The sequence below is a fragment of the Felis catus genome, chromosome D1 (assembly GCF_018350175.1).
Source record: "Felis catus isolate Fca126 chromosome D1, F.catus_Fca126_mat1.0, whole genome shotgun sequence".
Taxonomy (NCBI): Eukaryota; Metazoa; Chordata; class Mammalia; order Carnivora; family Felidae; genus Felis; species Felis catus.
This window is the reverse complement of record NC_058377.1, coordinates 99,103,693-99,124,704: the sequence shown is the minus strand read 5'-3', so window position 1 is coordinate 99,124,704 and position 21,012 is coordinate 99,103,693. Positions and strand designations below refer to the sequence as shown.

The following is a 21,012-nucleotide window of genomic DNA, read 5'->3' as shown; positions in this document are numbered from 1 at the left end:
TATTGTCAACTATGGAAAAAAAAATCTAAATCTAAATCTCCTTTGGATAGCAGATCAGTTAAAATGATAAAACCCGAATTGCTGCTTTTACCAGGGGCCAAGTGCCACTGGAAAAGGTAAGTATCCACTGGACAACGCAGGGAAGAAGATTCTGGTCGCGTGACCGCTAAACAAGTTTTGCACATGACCAGCCAAATCAGCGTGTGAGCTGTGAACTGCAGAACAGCCCGCCCCGGTGTGAGGCTGGAGTCTGTCGCTGGCAGCGGAGGGGATGGTTGGCTCACCTCAGAAGGACTCAGATGGTTCTTGGTGCAGCGTAGCCAGTGCAGCTGTGGTGTCAGTGGGTCAAACCACCACGCAGAAATGATTTCACAAGATGAGCAGGCAGGAGGGTGAGGAGGTTAAGGACAAAGTCTGTGGATTCAGGCAGCCCTGGGTTCAGGTCATGCCTCTGCTACTTACAAGCTATCAGTAAATTCAGGCCACATACTTGACCTCTTTGAGCCTTAATTTCCTCTTTTTTTTTTTTTTTTTTAATTGAGGCATATCAGTTTCCTCTTGAGTAAAATAGGAAGGTAACAGTTTTTATAAGGATTAAGTGAGGTAATTAAGGGAAATGAATTTAAATGAAATAATGAAGGTAAATGCATACACTATGCTTGAGGTAAGATGGACACTAAAAAATATTATTAAGACTTTACTTCTGGGGCGCCTGGGTGGCTTAGTCGGTTAAGCGGCCGACTTTGGCTCAGGTCATGATCTCACAGTCCGTGAGTTTGAGCCCCGCGTTGGGCTCTGTGCTGACAGCTCAGAGCCTGGAGCCTGCTTCAGATTCTGTGTCTCCCTCTCTCTCTGATCCTCCCTTGTTCATGCTCTGTCTCTCTCTGTCTCAAAAATAAATAAACATTAACCAAAAAAAAAAGACTTTACTTTTGGGGTGCCTGGGTGGCTCAGTCAGTTGGGTGTCCAACTTTGGCTCAGGTCATGATCTCACGGTTCATGAGTTTGAGCCCCGTGTCAGGCTCTGTGCTGACAGCTCAGAGCCTGGAGCCTGCTTCGGGTTCTGCGTCTCCCTCTCTCTCTGCCCTCCCCGCCCCGCCCTCTGTCTCTCTAAAAAATAAACATTAAAAAGTTAAAAAAGAAAAACAAGACTTTACTTTTTAGAGCAGTTTTAGGTTCACAGCAAAATGGAGGGGGAGGTGCAGAGATTTACCACATACCCCCCATCCCCCAACTCTTGCATAGCTTCCTCCATATCAACACCTGCACTGCACTGGAGTGGAACCTTTGTTACAATTGATGAAGCTACACTGACACAACATGATCACCCAGAGTTCATACTTTACATTACCCTTCATGTGTGCTTTTGGGACAGATGTACAATGACATGTATCTATCATGTGTAGTACAATGCAGAGTATTTTCCTAAAAATCCTCTTTTCTGGCAATTTCAGACAATACAATTTTTGAAATTCTTCCATTTGCCACCTTAGGTCAAATTTCGTGTCAAGTAAAAGGTAACTGAGGCACAGTCCAACTACCTCATTTGGTTAAAATGGGAATGACCATGAAATCAAACGCAGAAATAAGGGGGTTCAAACTATTTCTGCCAAGTCTTCCTGGTTCTGGACTAATCTTGAAAATCTTCTTTCAGCATAAATAATATCATTTATCCTTCTCTTAATTGGGCTTTATCACCTCCATACCTTTCCAGTCTCCAACCTCAATCTATGCCTTCATTCACTGGTCACTGCCAACTCTTGCCCCTTCGTTTCTCAGAATATCCTCTAGAGACGTGTGTGTGTGTGTGTGTGTGTGTGTGTGTGTGTGTGTGTCTTCATCTCACCACCCCCCAGCTCTGTCTGCAGACCCTAAGGCCCCCCACAGAAACCACAAAGGATCATTTGGCTTCCCTTGGGAAAGGCAGAAAGTGAGCATTATGTTTTGGGGCAAATCTCAAACAGACCCCTCTCCAAATGCCAGTTTCTCCCTAACGGTTTTGTATTTTTCCTAATGGTTTGCTTGTTTGTGTGTATACATTTCAGGTTTCTCTAAGAAGTCCTGGCCCGCAGAGGGCTGAGTTAGCTTCTAGAGCCCAGGGCACATACCTGGCTGCTTTCTGAGTGAGCTCCAGGGGGAAATCCGGGCACAGCAGTTGCAGCAAACAGTGATACTCTCTCATGGTCAGCAAATCTGAAGTTGAAATGGAGAGGAACACATTAGGTCTCTGCGTGTGAAGTCATTGCTCTTTGTTTGGCCATTTCATGGGTTTCAGACCTAGCCTCGGTAGAGCTGCTCTTGTAAAGGTGAGTTAGTGCTAGCTACTAACCTCTGGTAGTGAGATTCTAAGATCAATGTTTCTACAAAGTTTTTCCCGGGTGGAAGGTACCCAGCTACAACATTTTGGCTAACGGAGCTTCCCTGGTTTGAAAAATGGTCGGGTGAGAAGGGAACAAGAGGGATACCTTGACCCACATTCTTAGTCCGGTTTTCCTTGTGTATGAAAATCTACAAGAACGAGTCATTTCAAAGCTGGTTAAATCTGCTGAAATTCTCTGGCATGGTAGCATTCACCACAACATGCCCAAAGACCATCCACGGATATCTGGAAGCACTACTAAGGCAAACTCAGTCTTTCAATATATGGAGAAGAATACATCACAGCAAGCCACAGACCTTATTACTCTGTCATCCAGTATTGCACAGCCTGGCTTCTTTTGGATGCCTGCACAAAAATCTGGCCATTCTATTACAGGAAATCAAGACAAAGGTTCAAGATGTACAATCAAGGCAACCAGATGATTCCTGATATACAGAAGCAGTGCCCTGGGAGAGATGAGCCAGGATGAGGCTCTGAAGCCCAGCAGCAAACCCAGAGATGCAAATCTCAGGGAGGTCTCTCGGCTCCCAAGGGAGAGGAAATACACTGATGTGTAAAGGTTGTTTTGTTATTACATGTACCAAAGCCAAAAGATTTTAGAACAGCCAGGCAATCCGCAAGTATTCTGTATACCAAAGCATTTCAAATATGGAAGAACAAGCTAATGGTAAAGCAACAGCAGGCAACCTGGAAGCCATCCTAACTGGGAGAATGAGTGAGACAAGGGAATCCAGAGGGCATGGCCACATTTGGGGAATGAAGATGATGATCATAGGCACTTGGTTTCTTTGGACCCAAGTTAGCCCAAGCCACAGGCATCCAGATCTCCTGCCCTGCTAGTTTGGTTGATGCTTTTCCAAGATAAAAACCCCAAATCTCCAGGGACAGGCCTGGGTTCCTACTACTTTTTCATCAAAGCTCAATTCAAGGTGGGGGCAGAGAGTTAAACTAACCACACTGCCAAAGTCAGGGTCACCAAAGCAACAGGCTCAGTGCCAGTGTAGGTCAAAGGATCAAGATGGCTTTTGTGGCCTTCATCTTGGCCACAGTGGGGTGTGCACTTTCCTCTCCTCATTCGCCTGACCTCGGGCACAGCCTGGTAGGAGGTTTTGCTCATCAAAGGATGGTGTAATAGCCACTCATCGTCTCACAGCTTTAAGGTAAGGGGCAGGAAAGGTGAAGAAAGGGGAGAAAAGCTATTGAATATAATGGATTCCCACAGTATTCTCACTCCAGAACTCCCTGTGTAAAGAGGAGTGACTTCTGGAAGGAAGTAAATACACGCATACCTTGGAGATACTGTGGGTTTGGTTCAGAACACCGCAATAAAGCAAACATCCCAACAAAGTGAATCAAATGAATTTTTTGGTTTTCCAGTGCATGTAAAAGTAATGGTTACGCTAAGCTGCAATCTATTAAGTGTGCAATAGCATTATATCTAAAAAAAAGTACATGCCTTAGTTTAAAAATACTTTATTGCTAAAAAATGCTAACCATCATCTGAGCTTTCAGCAAGTTGTAATCACTGATCACAGATGACCACAATAATGAAAAGGTTTGAAATATTGTGAGAATTACCAAAACATGACACAGAGACACAAAGTGAGCAAATGCTATTGGAAAAATGACGCCGACGGACTTGCACAATGCAGGATTGCCACAAACCTTCAATTTGTAAAAAAATGCAATGTCAGCGAAGCACAAACACGTCTATAAAAGAAAATGCTATCTTTGAATCATCATTGCTTTCCTCGGCTAATTGGTGGATGTATCTGATCATTCTTAGGGGGTCAAAGTGTTTCACAGAAATTCACATTTGTCCCCCAAAGTTACCCACAAGATACCCTTGGGAAGATAAATCAGTGAAGGAATACGGGAAGCCTAGAGGACTGTGTAACTCCCACACTGAGTCAAGAAAGACAAGGTTGGGTATCAATCTCAGCCTCCTGGTTTTCAGACCCTCAGCTCTCTTTAGGTTCTTGATGACATTCTAACTCATGAACTTCAAATAGTTGCTTCCAAAGATAGAAGGATGACTTACAAAAATCATTTTGTATTTCTCTAAGGCAACAACAGCTCTTGGAAATACTAAATACATCAGAATAACAGAATACAGCTTGTTCACCACTTCTGGAACTTGACTTTCCCTAATGGAAAATGAGGAAGATACAGAGATGAATGAAAATCTAGGCAAACAGAGAACTTTTGCCACCTTCATTGTGGAAGACAGCAGTTCTACTTCTACTAATGTAGTGGCTGGATATTTTGAGAGAGAGGCATTTGCTGCTCGGAGATACTCCTCAGTTGAGTAGTGGGTATTTGGGAGAATGGCAAGTGGTCACGCTTGTTCCAAAATCAGAACACCGATGAGCAAATAGGAGCTGGCCGCTTCCTGTCTCTCAGGCTAGGGTTCAACCCTTGGCTCTGCAATTTACCAGTTACGCAACCGCGGGCAAATTGCTCAATCTCTCTAAATCTCAGTTTCTCATCTATAAAATGGGAATGATGACACTTACCTTTCAGGGTTGAAGTCAAGATTAAAAGAGAGGATGTCTATAAAGTACTTAGCAGAATGTCTACAACATAGTAACACCAAACAGTGGGGGATATTTTAGTTTTGTTTTTAAATGCTGGGGGCAAAGACAGGCGAGAAGAGGAAGGTGTTTCCTGCTGAGTTTAAGTGCTTAAACACCTAGGAGTGGTCTGCCTTGAAATTCTCTGTCAGGTTGCCTGAGCCAAACATGTTTTTAAATACTCTTTGCAGTATTCCTTCATTTCGTATTACTATGGGCCTCCTTAGTTCCAGGCACAGTGTTACAGCGATGAAGAAGCCAGCAGTCTTCTTAGCTCCCGAGACTTACACTCAGGCACTAGCTAACCCTAAATGCCTACTTCGGGCCCTCTAAGAGCTCTCCAAGATCTCAAAGGCCTTTTCAGGCAACGCTTTGTGCCTCAGGAACAACAGTAACGAGACTAAATAGTCACTGAGCCTTGAATTAGCTCACTTCACCTTCGCAACAACCTTATGAAGTAGACTCCATTATTCCCAGTCCCACTTCACAACCAAGGACAAGGAGGCTTAGAGAAGTGAAGTATAGTTGACCCTTGAACAATGTGGGGTTAGGGGCACCAACCCCCTGCACAGTCAAAAATCCGTGTATAACTTTTGACTCCTCAACAACTTAACTTCTAATAGCCCACTGTTGACTAGAAGCTGTACTGATAACACAGTCAATTAACTTATATTTTGTGTGTTATATGTATTTATATATTCTTATAATAAAGTAAGCTAGAGAAAAGAAAATGATATTAAGAAAAACATAAAGAAGAGAAAATACATGTATAGTATTGTACTGGAAAAAACAAAACATGTACAAAGGGATCTGTGCAGTTCAAACCCATGTTGTTTAAGGGTTGACTGTCATTTGGTAAGTGATAAAAGAAGGGTCCAGAGCCTGGGGGGACAGGAAGGGAACATGGCTTCCCACAATAAAACCTGAGGCTGGGAGGGAAAGATGGGGGTCTGAAGGCTGGGTGGGCTTAATGATAATATTAACAGCCAACATTTATTGAGCACTTACTATGGGCCAGGCACTGTTCTTGCAAGGGCTTGTCCTATGTCGTCTCATTTAATCTTCACTATGGTTACCCCCATTTCACAGACACAAAAACTCAGATCACGCACGCGTAAGAGGTAGACCTGGAATTCAGACACAGGCAGTCTGGGTCTAGCGTTTACCCAACTAACACTTTCAGCACCTTGATCTTATCAACCGTAATGTGTGAAGGCTTAAGAGCTTGTTTTTCCCTCCAAACAAACGGCGGGAACTAAATAGCTCCAGGTGAACTGGATCAAGGAGACAATTCAAGTGATTTGGGATTTTTTTCATGTAAGAAATTTAGTCTGAAAGGTCTAATTACTGTCAACAGGAAAGACTTGCAGCTCCAGCAGCACAGCCTGTGCTGGGCCACAGGCCACGGGAGGGCGGGGGATGGGTGCACCTGTGCTCCTGGCCTCGCCACCATTTCTCATCCCCGCCCACCTGCCAGCCGCTCTTTGCCCTGGCAGGTGCAGGGAAGGTAAGTGGTGTGTACGGACAGACAGACGCCTTCTCCAAAGGAACCCCACACCCCCAACTAGGAAAGCATCAGCCAGCAGGTCCTGAAAGATTAAAGGCGAAGGCGCAAGAAGGGTCTGGTATAAGATCAACATTAAAACATTCTCCACAAATTGGTGCTTCTCTTTTTGTGGGTGGTCAGAGCTGTTAAACGTTCTTATTCTCAGCATTGTAATAGTCCCATTGACCGTGTGCCCGGCTCTGGACCAGAGGCTTTTACATCCTTGGTTCTCTTCTCTCCAGAGGCAACACAGCGTAGCACCGTGGCTCATAGCATAGACTTCAGAGTTATCCTGCCTGGGTCAAAATCCCAGCTTTGCCACTGATTTCAAATTACTTGACCATTAAGCTCTCTGTGCCTCAGTTTCCCCTTCTATAACATGAGGATAATGACAGTAGCACCATCATACAGTTGTTGTGAGTTAATGTAAAGGGCTTAGAACAATGGCTCATCAAAAGTGCTCTGTTACTATTTGCTATTATTATTTTAGAAATAAAAAAAACTAGGGTTTCTTTAAAGGTTGATTACCTTCTCAAGGAAACAGAACAACTTAGAGGAGGGAGAACGGTGATTCGGATGTAAGCCCAAAGGATGTCTAGTTCCAAAGGTCCTTCTAGTTCTCACCAGCAGGTGAGATCCGGCTGGTTTATGGAGGACTTGACTTCTGATGGTAGGATTGTTCACACCAGGTGACTGACAGGCTTTCTACTGAAGTTAAACATGCAGATACCCTGCAGGTGGGGCCACATTAAACTGGGCAGGGCAGTTGTATTAGTGGAGAGCCCAGACGTAGTAATCAGATGACCTTGCTTCAAAGCCTGGCTCCACTACTTAACCTCTAGTGTGATCTGGACAAGTTGCACAACTTCTCTGAACCTTGGTTTCCTCTTCTTAGAAACGTGAATGACCACGGTACCTACCTAGTGCGATTGTTGTAAAAACCAAATGAGGCAATTTAAATATAAGGCACTTTTCTGAGAAATTTTCGAAGTGCCCAATAAGTGGTAGGATTATTTCAACGTTTATTTATTTTTGGGACAGAGAGAGACAGAGCATGAACGGGGGAGGGGCAGAGAGAGAGGGAGACACAGAATCGGAAACAGGCTCCAGGCTCTGAGCCATCAGCCCAGAGCCCGACGCGGGGCTCGAACTCACGGACCGCGAGATCGTGACCTGGCTGAAGTCGGACGCTTAACCGACTGTGCCACCCAGGCGCCCCAAGTGGTAGGATTATTTTATAGTTATTAACTGATTAAAACTTGAAGTCCTGAAATTAAGGAATCTTTAGACTTAAAGCCCTTAGCACAATGCCTGGCACACAGCAGTAAATATTTATTGAAGGAACGAATGAATAAAAACACGCATTACATAGAGACCCAGAGGAAAATTCAGACGGACAGATTTCTGGTCACTGGGTGAACTACCGAGATGGGGACTCCCCAGGCACGGGAGGCATATATACAAATTTAAGGGGCCACGAGGAGATGTTGGAGCTGTAAAGTGCTGAAAATGGAAAACGTCCTGTTCAGTAGGTACCACAACTCTCAGTGAACACAATACGTCCCGGCAGGGGGGACTACACTCCACATGCTTGTTGACTCCTAGCACCTTCTCATCAATGTTAAATCCAGTCAGCTTGGATATTTGTTGTCATAGGATTATATCACCAATTTTACCATGAAAACCAGAGGAAACCTAAGGTTTACTTCATAATAATTCACTTGACCACTGTTACAACTCTTGCAGGAATACTGTATTTTTCAAGATAACCAGCCCCTGGTTTAGAATAGTCTTTTGTTGGTTATCTCTACTCTAATCCCAGAGGGTGACAGGTGAGGTTATTTTGAATAAGAAAATTAGTCTAATCAGAAATTGCTGATGCCCAATAATCAAGGACTAACTTGTTCTCACCTCCTTCTTTCTTGGAAAAGAAGGATGAAGGTCTCCTCTTGTCTTTTCTACATCTGGCCTGCCTTCTTGCTGTGGAAATTCCTGTTTCGGAAGCTCTGTGGGGGCAGCTTAGTCATCTCTACATCCTCCTCCAAGACCACCCTGTGTGCCCACACATTTGCTCAGGAAGAACTGCGGTGGTGTGGTTGTAGACTCAGATGCCTTTGCTCTTCCTGGGAAATGGTGCCTTTTCCAGGGTCAGAGTGGTGTCATTCAAGGAGACCAGTGGAGGGCGCCTGGGTGACTCAGTCGGTTAAGTGTCCTGACTTTGGCTCAGGTCATGATCTCACAGTGTGTGGGTTCCAGACCCATGTCGGGCTCTGTGCTGACAGCTCAGAGCTTGGAGTGTGCTTTGGATTCTGTGTCTCCCTCTCTCTCTCTGCCCCTCCCCTGCTTGTGCTCTCTCTCTCTCTCTCTCTCTCTCTCTCTCTCAAAAATAAACATTAAAAAAGAAAATAAAGGAGACCAGTGGAGGAGTGCCAGACAGAAGCAACTAGCGCCATATCTTTGTCCCTCACTCGGAGAAAGCCCAAATCAAGCATTTTTAGCACCAAAAGGGTGGGGGATGAAATGGGCTTTAGTCTGGATTTGTTTCTGTGACTGCCTACAAATGTTGATGGCTGGGTGAGCTAGTGCTAGGACCAGAGCTAGAGATAATGAAATGTTACCAAGCATTGGGGAATCCCAGTGGACTGGACAACCTCTAGTTGGTTGGCTGCATAATCTCCATAGGAGGCCACAGAGGCCAGAGAACACCACAGCCCATGAGTGGACTCTCCAATTTTCAGTTGCAATTGTTTTTATGTTCTGTTCTGCAGGGCTTGTGGATGCTCATTCTAAATGACACTCACCCTCAGCCAGCCTGCTCTGCCAAGAGATGCTCGGAAGGACATGGATAGTTTGGGGCATGACCACACCGCCCCTTCCTAACCCCCAGCGCACTGAGGCTTTGGTACCAGTCTGCAGCTGAGTAAATACTACTCTGCGAGGAGGGGGATGGGAGGGAAGGAGAGCAGGGAGGAGAGAAGAGGAAGGAGGCAAGACATCTGACAGCTTCACTCCCCACGTAGCATGTAGTCCCACAAGTCACAGGAAGATTGCTGACATCCTAGAGCTATGTTCCTGTCAAGCAAACCCCAGAAGGAGAGCAGGCTGTGTTCCTAAATTTTATCCCTTTTGAGAGCACTGTTGTTTTATATTATAAATGGAGGGAAATCATAATTAGTTCACTGAAAAGGAAATGATTTCACAAAAGGAATGAGAAGCACTGGCTTCCACTGACACCTGTGGGGTAAAGTAGTTGGGCCATTATTAACACCATCCTTTGCGAGCTCATTATTCCCCAGAGCATGTTCAGTGTATTTAAACCAGGGCTGAAAGCCAGACTCCCTCTCTTTCTTTCCTTCGTTATGACTGAGCCCAACATCAAATGATTATTTCTGTTTGACCAGTATATGCATTCTAGGCAAAGTATTAAATCAGACACGGTAACAATTGCATGGCAATTTTTAGAGTGAACAAAAGAAACCCCCCGGAATTGTTTATACTAACCAAAGATTTAAAGAAATATGAGCATTTCTAATCAGCGTCTGAAAATCTGCAGGGATCGTGCATGGCACATCATGGCAATCTGGCCCGGTATTTAGGCTACCCACGGCCATCCCTAGCTCCCACAGTGGCACCGAACCAGAGGCCCGGTCTGACATGACAAGAATCCCACATACCATGTTAGAGCATCTTTTCTGTCCGTCATGATGGGGCTGTTGGGAGTTCAAGGACCAAGGCAAAGCTTGGTTCGGGGGGAGGACACTGTCTTAGACAGCTTTGATGACACGAACCACAGCAGGTTGCAATGCCCAGGACGGGCAACCCTATGGCGTTGTGGAAGGAGGCACCAGCGCCAGAAGACAAGAAAGCCTCTGTCCAGTAGCAACAGGGCCAGCTATTCTGGCACGAGCACAGTCTTCTGACAATTATTGAGGAAGCTCAATAAATTGAGCTTTGGGAGGCAGCTTTGGACACCAAAATGTGGAGAAGGATCTTGGCACCATAAGTTCTTAGAGGGCCCAGCAGCGTATCAAGTTATTTCAAGCTTAGCGTCTGCACCCATTCACATTTAAAAAACAATGTGTATTTATTTATTTTGAGGGAGAGAGAGAGTGAGTGGGGGAAGGGACAGAAAGAGAGGAGGGAGAGAATCCCAAGCAGGCTCCATGCTGCCAGTGCAGAGCCTGACAAGGGGCTAGATCTCTTGAACCGTGAGATCATGACCTGAGCGAAACCAAGAGTCAGATGCTTTTCAAGAGTCGGACGCTTAACTGACCTGACTGAGCCATCCACACGCCCCCACCCATTCACATTTTAATTCAGAGACCAATGTCCAGCTCTACCAGGTGTTGCTACTTTTTAAAAATATTTATTTATTTTTGAAAGAGAGAGAGAGAGAGAGAGAGAGAGCGTGCATGTGAGCAAGTGGGGAAGGGGCAGAGAGAGAGGGAGACACAGAATCTGAAGGGGGCTCCAGGCTCTGAGCTGTCAGCACAGATTCTGATGTGGAGCTCCAACTCACAGACCATGAGATCATGACCTGAGCTGAAGTCGGCTACTTAACTGACTGAGCCACCCGGGCACCCTCAGGTATTGGTACTTCATGCTTTTGTTTGGAAATAGGGTGATAGGAAGTGCTCTTTGACACAGAGACTTTAGAGCCAAGGTGTAATTCTTATCCAGGAAGAAGCAAGTGCTGTCTCAAACTCCTGTGACCCAAACCTGCTCTTAACTGGGCAGAAATGGTTAAACAGGCATAAGAGCTAAGGTGGAGACAGAACTTCAGGCCCCCCCTCATGGTAACTGGAGGTGAGAGGAAACATCCTGCCCTCTCAGTCGTGGTCTATCTGGAAAACGTCACTCAATCTTTGAAAAAGAGGCGTATTTTACACTTCCTCACATGGGTTTTTATAACCAGAATGAGGGTTTTCATGTTGTTCTGGAGGAAGGAAAGGTCTGTTCTCCCAGAGGCAGGTTATAATATAGACAAGAGAACTCAGCCTGAGTTCTGCAAAGAACTAACCACATTATTCTGGGCACAACTCTTCTGGGCCTCCATTTTGTCACCTCTAAATGAGAAAGATGTGGTACGTGAAGGTTGAAAAAAATTTTTAAACAGATATACTTTTTTTTCAATGGAAATCTTATAAGGAACCTCAATGTATAACAGATGAAAGCAAAGCCTTTCTTACTCGACTTTCTCCTCAGTAGCCCTCACCTAGTCTAGAGGTGTGAGGAATGAAGTGGCTGGGAGAGAAGGCTCGAGGCATTGCTTTAAAATTCTAGGGCTCTACTGAGGATGGCTTGAAAAGCCCTGGCTCTAACCCCTAAGTGGGTCTTACCCCTGCTTACCTAGTGCAGCCTCCTGGATCGGCCAACCAGGGTCCGAGTCCTGGTTCTTTGGCTAACTAGCCGTGTTGACACTGAGCAAGCCACTTAGAAATGAGAGTGAATATTAATACTAATACTAATGATACTAACAGTATGAACAATACTGTTCCTAATCAGGAGAGTCTTTGAGAGGATTAAAACAATTTTTTTTAATGTTTATTTTTGAGAAAGAGAGAGACAGAGTGCGAGCAGGGGAGGAGCAGAGAGAGGGAGACACAGAATCTGAAGCAGGCTCCAGGCTCTGAGCTGTCAGCACAGAGCCCGACGTGGGGCTCAAACCCACAGACTGCAAGATCATGACCTGAGCTGAAGTCGGACGCTTAACCGGCTGCACCACCCAGGCACCCCTGGAATAGATGACTTAAAAAAGAGAGCGATTGGTAGCTACTGAACAGAACATAACGTATACAGACGTTGAGTCACTACGCCGTACTCCTGAAACTCTGAAACTAAGGTCACATTGTGTGTCAACCGTATGCAAATAAATAAACAAAAATTAAAAAAATAAAAGAGATGGTAAATTTAAAGTGCTAGTATACGGCCCAGGGTAAGTATTCAATAAACAGTACCTGCTCTTGTTACCACGGCTTTTGAGGCACACAGGTGGGATGGCACCTGCATAACAAAAGGCACAATTCATCCAAGTTCAAGCTCAAGCCAGTGGGTGGCTAAAACAATCTTATTCCTTATCTCATGATTATTTTATCTTGCCTTTGTTCTTATTGATGAGAGAAGAACAGACTTCCTGCCCCAAGGCAGGTGCACACCACTTTCCTTGAGAGTCAGTACCCTGCCAATCCTCTATCATCTCACTAGTGAAAGTACTGATGAGTCATATTTATAGACAGACTGTATAATCATGCAAACCATTTTCATACGCATGATCACTTTTGATCCCCATAAGAACCTTGACAGGCGGGGAGAGGAAAACAATATTATTCCCGTTTTTATGAACCAGGAAAATGAACCTCAGTAAGGGACAAAAAGTACCAAGTAAATGGTAGAGCCACAATCTAATCAAGCCTTCTCTTTCCAGGTCAGGGCCTCTCTCCTCTCTCCACTCACTACACAGGCCAGTTCCTTATGATGTCCTTTCTCTCTTGCTATATGGTTCCTGGGACTTCAGCCCGCTTTTATTTCTTCCAGGGATGAAAAACACCTGGCATAGTGGATTCCATAATGAGAGGGCAGTAAATGTTAGCTGCAACTGCTGTTATTGTTATTATTACCGTTAATATTTAAAACTGCTACCAGCTAGCTCATCTCTTCCTATCCTCTTTCTCCTAGACTGGCTCCAGGGTCAGATGTGGTCTACCTGGCTCCCCGCTTCCTTGCTGCCCCTAAAACAAACTGACAGACCCTTTCTAATTTAGGAGACTGCTGTTAATCTCTATAAGAAAACAGAGAAGGAACAACAAAAATAATAAACATTTTAAGCCATTATAGGCCCGTATCTGCAATTTGAATAGGACTAAACATAGATTAGCAAAGTATATTTAATGTACACACAAAAATTACTTCCAACTACCTTTTTCCTTTCCAATTTAAAATCAGGCTGACAGCTGGGATGGGATTTTATTATTATTATTTGTTATTTACTAAAAAAATTTTTTTTTAGGTAATCTCTATGCCCAACTCGGGGCGTGAACTCACAACCCTGAGATCCAGAGTCACATGCTCTGCTGACTGAGCCAGCCAGGTGCCCCTGGGATGGAATTTCAAAAAAGCGATCAGCAAAACTGATGGCTTGTCTGAGAAAGCAAGCCACAGAAAACAAAAACCAACAGAAGTATTTCTCTGGGCTTTCCACTGTCCAAAGCAGCCATAGAATAAATAGGAAGTGGAACAGATTATGCATTTGATTTGCTTAAAATGCATTTTCCTTTTCTTCTAAATAAACATAAAAAGAAGCAGTGGCTAACAGAGTTACTCACTAAGAGTGATCTGAACCGAGACAGACTAAAAATAAGAAAACAATCTAAGTCCCTGGTTCTCGATGATTGTGTGAGTAGAGGAAGACCGTTGCCAGCACGTAGGCGTATTTATAAAGACCACAGCCTGTTCTCTTGTCAGAATCTACTAACTTCCACCAATGATGACGGATTTATGGCTACCCATCAACTAAAAAAATAGACTTAAGAAACAAAAACAGCAAGAACCAGAAAGAAGGGTGGATATAGATAAACACATACATCTTTTCAGATGAATCCACCTTTGTCTTTCCTGCTGCTTTCTGTCTTTTGTGGGCATATATAATGTACCCTATCTATAATTATATGTATATGTGTGGGTAAGAGAAAGAGGCGGCTAGAGACAGAAGAGTGGTTGACTTTTTTTGGGACTGGAAATGGGATGGGAAAGGAAATTGACATTAGCAGTTACTGTTCCTTAAAGCCATCGACTTTGTTTTTCAAAGTATGGTTTTCCTGTTAAAAGATTCTTTGCCTGTAATGTGAGTGAATCACTCATCTTATTTTAATAAAAATGTGAACCAAATGATAGTGGCTCCGCGTCCTGGGAAATGACACAATGGTTAGGCTTTCTGGACCCTGATCCCTATCTTTCAGTGGGCCTGGCAGGCATACAAAAAGAAAGGAAAAAAGATGAAAAATATCCCAGTGGCATCAAAGGATGAACCCACCCAATTTCTTTCATGCACCAGTATTCTAAAAAACAAAGTCTGATCTTACTCACTGGGGTTTGGACAAGGTACCTGGTTTCCTCATTGATGGGTGGCCTTCAATCAGACACCAGCTCTTTCTGTCTCAGTTTCCTCTTCTGTCATGCCTCATGTCTAAATGATCAGGGTGGATTAGATGAAGTTAAATCTACTTTAAAGTACGTAAGATTGCACACCCTTTTGAGCTTTTGCATTTTGTCACCTCCATGTATATAACCCACTTGAAAAATTAAGAAAACAAAAGTATAAGCACCAGGAAGACATCAAAGAGTCTTAAAAAAAAAAAACCATGAGCATTCAGAATTATAAAAAAGAAAAGTGCAAACTTCTTGTCTCAGTAATCCTCAGCGTTGTATTTGGGTCTAAGATTCTAGGATTCTTTCACTGTAATTCTCTGCGATTGAGGCAGGAGCACAAAGAACAGGTAGGACATGATTTGGATGCAGGTAGCATGGAACTTGCTAGAAGGGTGGGAATGTTACACAATCCACATTGCTTCATTCTAGTGTGGCACACGTAGTAGCTACGAACATGAGATTTGGAATTGAGACGGTCTTGGGTTCAAGATGCCTCTGTTACTTCCTAGTTATGGGGCATGGGCGAAATTCTTTAAGCTTCAGTTTTCCCATCTATAAAATTGGATTATACGTCTTCTTTCTTAGACTCTACACGATGGGGGCCCCTGCTATTGCTCTAACTGCATCTCCTTCTACTCATTCCTTGCTCAGACCATCCAGCCACAATGGCTTTGTAGTTCTGGAATACGTCAAGCATGTTTTTGTCTCAGGCTTTTGTGTCTGCTCTCCCCTCTCCCCCCAGATCCTTACATAGCTCTTTCCTCCTTCAGGTCTCTTTTCAAATGTCATTATACAGGAAGGCCACCCCTGGCCATGGTATTTAAAACCGCAATGCTCCCCCTACTTCCTGCTTAGTTTTTCTCCAAAGAACTTATTGTTGTATGATCTACTATATATTCTTCAACCATATTACTTGTTTCCCTCCTAGAATGTAAGTTCCAAGAAATCAGAGATTTTGCCTCCTTCATTCAGTGTTGGTTCTCAATAACTGTTAAAGGAGCAGGACTGCTGGGATAATTAAGTGAGCTACTACTTATGAAGCTCTTCACATTCACCGTCTAAGATAGAAATGGCTGGCAGACAGATTTTGTTTGGCTTGAACTTATTTTTTTTTAATTTGGGGCTGAAACATTAGAAAAGTCAAGACATTCCCTGCAATACAATCTAGATTCCAGATATCTCTTTTCTAAAAAAATCAGAGGCCCTGAAATCTCAGACCATCACTCCTGGACAATCAATCAGCTGGGGCTGAGGCGGAGGCTATCCTTGTAAGTCAGCCATGGCCCCCATTGCTGTTCACTGAATGACACCTGTGCTCCTTACATTACCTGTCTGGTTTTTGCAGGCACTTGAGTTTTCAACCACAGATGCAGAATTTCTCTCAAGAAGAATTTACAATAAAGATTTAATTCATATGACTAAATGAGTTTCAAACGAAAATACACAAACTTAGGTAACCTCATTACGCTAAGAAGAAAGAGCAAAATAGAAATCGCTGTGTACAGTATGATTCCATCTTTGATTTCAAAGAAAACAAAAGGAAATAAATTTGCATAGGAAAAAGAATGGAATATACCAAAGTGTTAATAGTGGTGGTCAACTCTGCATTTGGGGATTATGCTTTGTGTTTTCTTACAATGGGAAGAATAAATAGTCACCTAGATTTACAGCATGAAAATTATATCTCAATAGAATAGTGGAAGGAAGGAAGGAAGGAAGGAAGGAAGGAAGGAAGGAAGGAAGGAAGGAAGAAAGGAAGGATGGATAGATGGAAGGAAGAAAAAGTAGGAAGGAAGGAAAGAAGGAAGGAAGCCACCTACAGAAATGGTCAACTTGGCACCTTCCTTCAAAAATCAATTTCTAGGGGCCACCTGGCTGGCTCAGTCAGAACAGCATGCAACTCTTGATCTCAGGGTTGTGAGTTCAAGCCCCGCATTGGGTGTAGAGATTACAAATAAATAAATAAATTTATTTTATTTTAATTTATTAAAAAAATTTTTTTAACGTTTATTTATTACTGAGAGACAGAGAGACACAGAGTGTGAGCAGGGGAGGGACAGAGAGAGGGGGAGACACAGAATCTGAAGCAGGCTCCAGGCTCCGAGTTGTCAGCACAGAGCCCGACATGGGGCTTGAACTCACAAACCGTGAGATCATGACCCGAGCCGAAGTCAGTGGCCCAACCAACTGAGCCACCCAGGTGCCCCAATAAATTTATTTTAAAAAAAAGAAATAGATTTCCATGTCCCCATTCTCAGTGGCTCTATGTTCCCCCTCAAAATCACCTTGTTATGTCTACAATGAAAAGAGGGTGCAAAGTTGATCATCATATTTTATAATACTTTATATGCTTATGGATTTTATAATGCCCTTGGTCCTTCTTTGTATGTGCTCACAGTCCAGGCTTATGGTGGGGGGGCACAGTCAGGTTACACATCCCTTCAAATGAGGAGGGGGTGGGAGGAAAAACACTTATCAAAGTCAAAGCTAAAACTGATTTGTTACAATACTAACAAGATTTCATTTTTCTGACTTTAAAAAAAATGTTTATTTTTGAGAGAGAGAGAGAGTATGTGTGTGTGTGGGTGTGTGTATGTGTGCATGTGCATGAGCAGGGGAGGGGCAGAGAGAGGAACAGAGGGTCCAAAGCGGGCTCTGCACTGACAGCAGAGAGCCTGATGTGGGGCTCGAACTCACGAACCATGAGATCATGACCTGAGCCAAAGTCAGACACTTAAGTGACCTAGTCACCCAGGCGCCCCGTTTTTCTGATTTTTAGTGATATTTATAAGTGGTTTTCCTTCCTTTCCATAGCCCAAGGTGATTCTCTGTTTCCTCCTGGGGACAGTGTGGCTGAGCAGAAGGAAGTCTCAGGAGACTCAGAATCCTGTGTTGGCTCTGCTGGACTACCGCATCAGAGCAAGCTACTTACTCTTTAGGCTTAGTTTCTTCTTCTGTAAGATGGAGATAACCATCAGTTTTCTACTTGAGAGCAAAACGGCTGGATCTATGATCCTATGATTCCCTAAGCTCTTTGAAGTTGTGGGGCCACAGAATGGACGAACTTCCAATGCTGAGAACAATGAAAATGGTTTCTCCAGGTGTCTGTAGTCTGCATGATAATACCTAACGTATTTAAAACTTAACTAATAGGCAATCTCAAATATCTAAATGCCAGTAAGTCTCTAAGTAGGCAAAACAGATGTCACAAGGTTCACACATTAAAGCTTATGTGGTTAACTTACAGGCCTCTGAGGTAAGCTCTGATTAGACTCAGTTTTAATGCACTGGGCTGTCTATTTTCTAAGCTCAATGCTGACCAGACACAGTAAACCGAGAGAGGAAAAGGAACTATAAAAGGCAGGTGCAAGATCAGCAGTGAGAAATCAGGCATTAACAGCACTGATAGGAACACATAAGCAGGAAAAAATATTTAAAATGAAATCTGGATGTATTTAGGGTATGCTACGGGGCGCCTGGGTGGCGCAGTCGGTTAAGCGTCCGACTTTAGCCAGGTCACGATCTCGTGGCCCGTGAGTTCGAGCCCCGCGTCGGGCTCTGGGCTGATGGCTCAGAGCCTGGAGCCTGTTTCCGATTCTGTGTCTCCCTCTCTCTCTGCCCCTCCCCCGTTCATGCTCTGTCTCTCTCTGTCCCAAAAATAAATAAACGTTGAAAAAAAAAATTTAGGGTACGCTTCAACAAACTCTTGAAGGCAATGATGTTTTCCAGCATAATAAAATAATTTATGTTTGTAAAGATGATACTTAGATGCTAAGGTAAATTATATTTAAGAATGCAGGGAAGGGTAGGAGTGCCTGCGTTGGCTCAGTCGGCTGAGCATCTGGCTCTTGATTTCGGCTCAGGTCATGATCCCAGGGTCATGGGATTGGGCCCTGTGTTTGGCTCTGTGCTGAGCATAGAACCTGCTTGGTTCCATCCTGCTTGGGATTCTGTCTCTCTCCTTCTGCCTCTCTCCCTGGCTGGTGGGCATGCTCTCTCTCCTTCGGTCTCTCTTTAAAATAAAAAAATTTAAAAAAAAGTAATGCAGGGAAGGGTGTTATATATATATTTAAATATATTTTGAAAAGATTTTGATATAAATTATATTAAAAACTACAACAAAAAATTGGTACCCAAACTCTAATTGTAAAACAGTAGGCTGTAAAACTGGAAAACTTCCCTGAGTTTTTCTATATTTACTGTCTCTAAGCCATTTATTTATCATTTCTTATACACTATAAACTGCCTCCTGGTGTTGGTTATGTGTTTTTAAGCTACCTTCCTGAGTGCTGTACGCCCTTTATCTCATTTAAGTCTGCCTAACAGTCCTATTGGGTAAATACTGTTGTTCTCATTTACTTGCAGACACTGGGAGGTTAGGTCACTTACCCAGTTATATGACTAGTGGTGGTAGCATGTTCAGGCTTTGAACCATGGGTTTGCCTGAATCCAAAGCATGTGCTTTAAAGCACTCTGTGATTTATCAATGGTCTAATTATGATAAATGTGTCTGTATCATCATCACCAACACACTGAATCTTGAGAGTAAGGACTTCATCTTACTTGCTTTTCTATGTCTCAGGGACTGGTACCTAGGGGCACTCCGAAAATGTTCAACAGATTTTATCTTTATGCTTCCCTATGTAGATTCCAAACGTTAAAGGAAATGGAGTATATCCCAATGTTTCCCCAATTATGATTCATGGATCATCTGTATCCCAGGCCTACAGAATCAGAATCAGAATTCTCACGGTCAAGGTCTGCAAATGTGCACTTAAACAAATAGCCGCAGTGACTCTTAAAGTTGGAGAACTATTGACCTAACTTGAAAGTAAATTCTTTGGAGTTAGTCATTCCCAGCTCTGCTACTTCCTAGCTGAATGATCTGGGGGCAAGTTAGTTATTTCAATTCTTTGAGCTCCAATTCCATCATCTTTAAAATGACTCAGTCGGGTGAGTGTCTGACTCTTGATTTTGGCTCAGGTCATCATCCCAGAGTTGTGGGATCGAGCCCTGTGTTGGGCTCTGCACTGAGCGTGAAGCCTGCTTGAGATTCTCTCTCTCTCCCTCTGCCCCTCTTCCTCACTGGCTCTTTCTCTATAAAATAAAAAAATAGAAATAAATTTTAAAAAATTTACACCTATCTCACAGGGTTTTTGAAGGGATGAAGTTCATTCATTCACCAGGAATTACAGAGCGTCTACTGTGTGCCAGATATTGTTTTTCAGGTGCTTAGGATACATTAGGGAACAAACAGATAAGCTCCTTGCCCTCATGAAGCCTACCTCATGAAGACAGATATTAAGTGATAAATACAACAGACAAGTAAACTACATGGTAAGTTAGTGATACCTATAATGGAAAAAACAGAATAGAGCTGTTCAAATAGGGAGTGTGAAATGGCAGTGGTGGTGCAATTTTATCCCAGTTTTCTTTTTTTTTTTCTTTCTTTCTTTCTTTTTTTTTTTTTTTAACAATCTTTACATTCAACGTGGGGCCTGAACTCACGACCTCAAGATCAAAAGTCATATGCTCTATTGACTTAGGCAGCCAGGGTGCCCCTTCAATTTTATAGAGAGTAGACTAGGTAGGTTTCATGGAGAAGGTAACACCTAGACAAAGATTTGGAGGAGATTAGGAAGTAATCTAGGTGGACATCGAAAGGAAGAACATTCCAAGCAGAGGAAACAGCCACTGGGTGCATGTCTACTGGGTAAAAGGAACAGCACAGAAGCCAGTGTAGCTGGAGCCAACAGCATGAGAGAAAAAGGAGTAAGACATGAGGTTAGAGAAATACCTGGGGCCAGTTCATGTATTGGCCTTTCAGGCCTGCAAGTAAGGATTAAACAAAACAGTCATGTTAAATGTTTGGAACAGTATACAGCACATAGTAAACATTTAATGGATGATATCCACATCTGTATTTACATTAATATCTTCTGGTCCCACTTTCTTACACCATACACAAAAATAAACTCAAAATGAATGAAACATAAGACAGGAAGCCATCAAAATTCTAGAGGAGAAAACAGGCAAAAACCTCTTTGACCTCGGATGTAGCAACTTCTTACTCAACATGTCTCCGGAAACAAGGGAAACAAAAGCAAAAATGAACTATTGGGACCTCATCAAAATAAAAAGCTTCTGCACAGCGAAGGAAACAATCAGCAAAACTAAAAGGCAACCGATGGAATGGGAGAAGATATTTGCAAACGACATATCAGATGAAGGGTTAGTATCCAAAATCTATAAAGAACTTATCAAACTCAACACCCAAGAAACAAAGAATCCAGTGAAGAAATGGGCAAAAGACATGAATAGACACTCTTCCAAAGAAGACATCCAGATGGCTGACAGACACATGAAAA

At 43.3% G+C, this 21,012-nt stretch overlaps 1 protein-coding gene across 4 annotated transcripts in view; it reads right to left on the bottom strand.

The window, feature by feature from the left end:
* CD1H11orf49 (chromosome D1 C11orf49 homolog) overlaps positions 1–21,012 on the bottom strand; it is a 202,927-nt gene that overhangs the window by 28,670 nt on the left and 153,245 nt on the right. For all 4 annotated transcript variants that reach the window (XM_003993221.5, XM_003993222.6, XM_006937252.4 and 1 more), the window contains exon 4: positions 2,109–2,193. In XM_003993221.5, the coding sequence (XP_003993270.2) occupies positions 2,109–2,193 (85 nt within the window). The remainder of the gene's footprint in view (positions 1–2,108; positions 2,194–21,012) is intronic.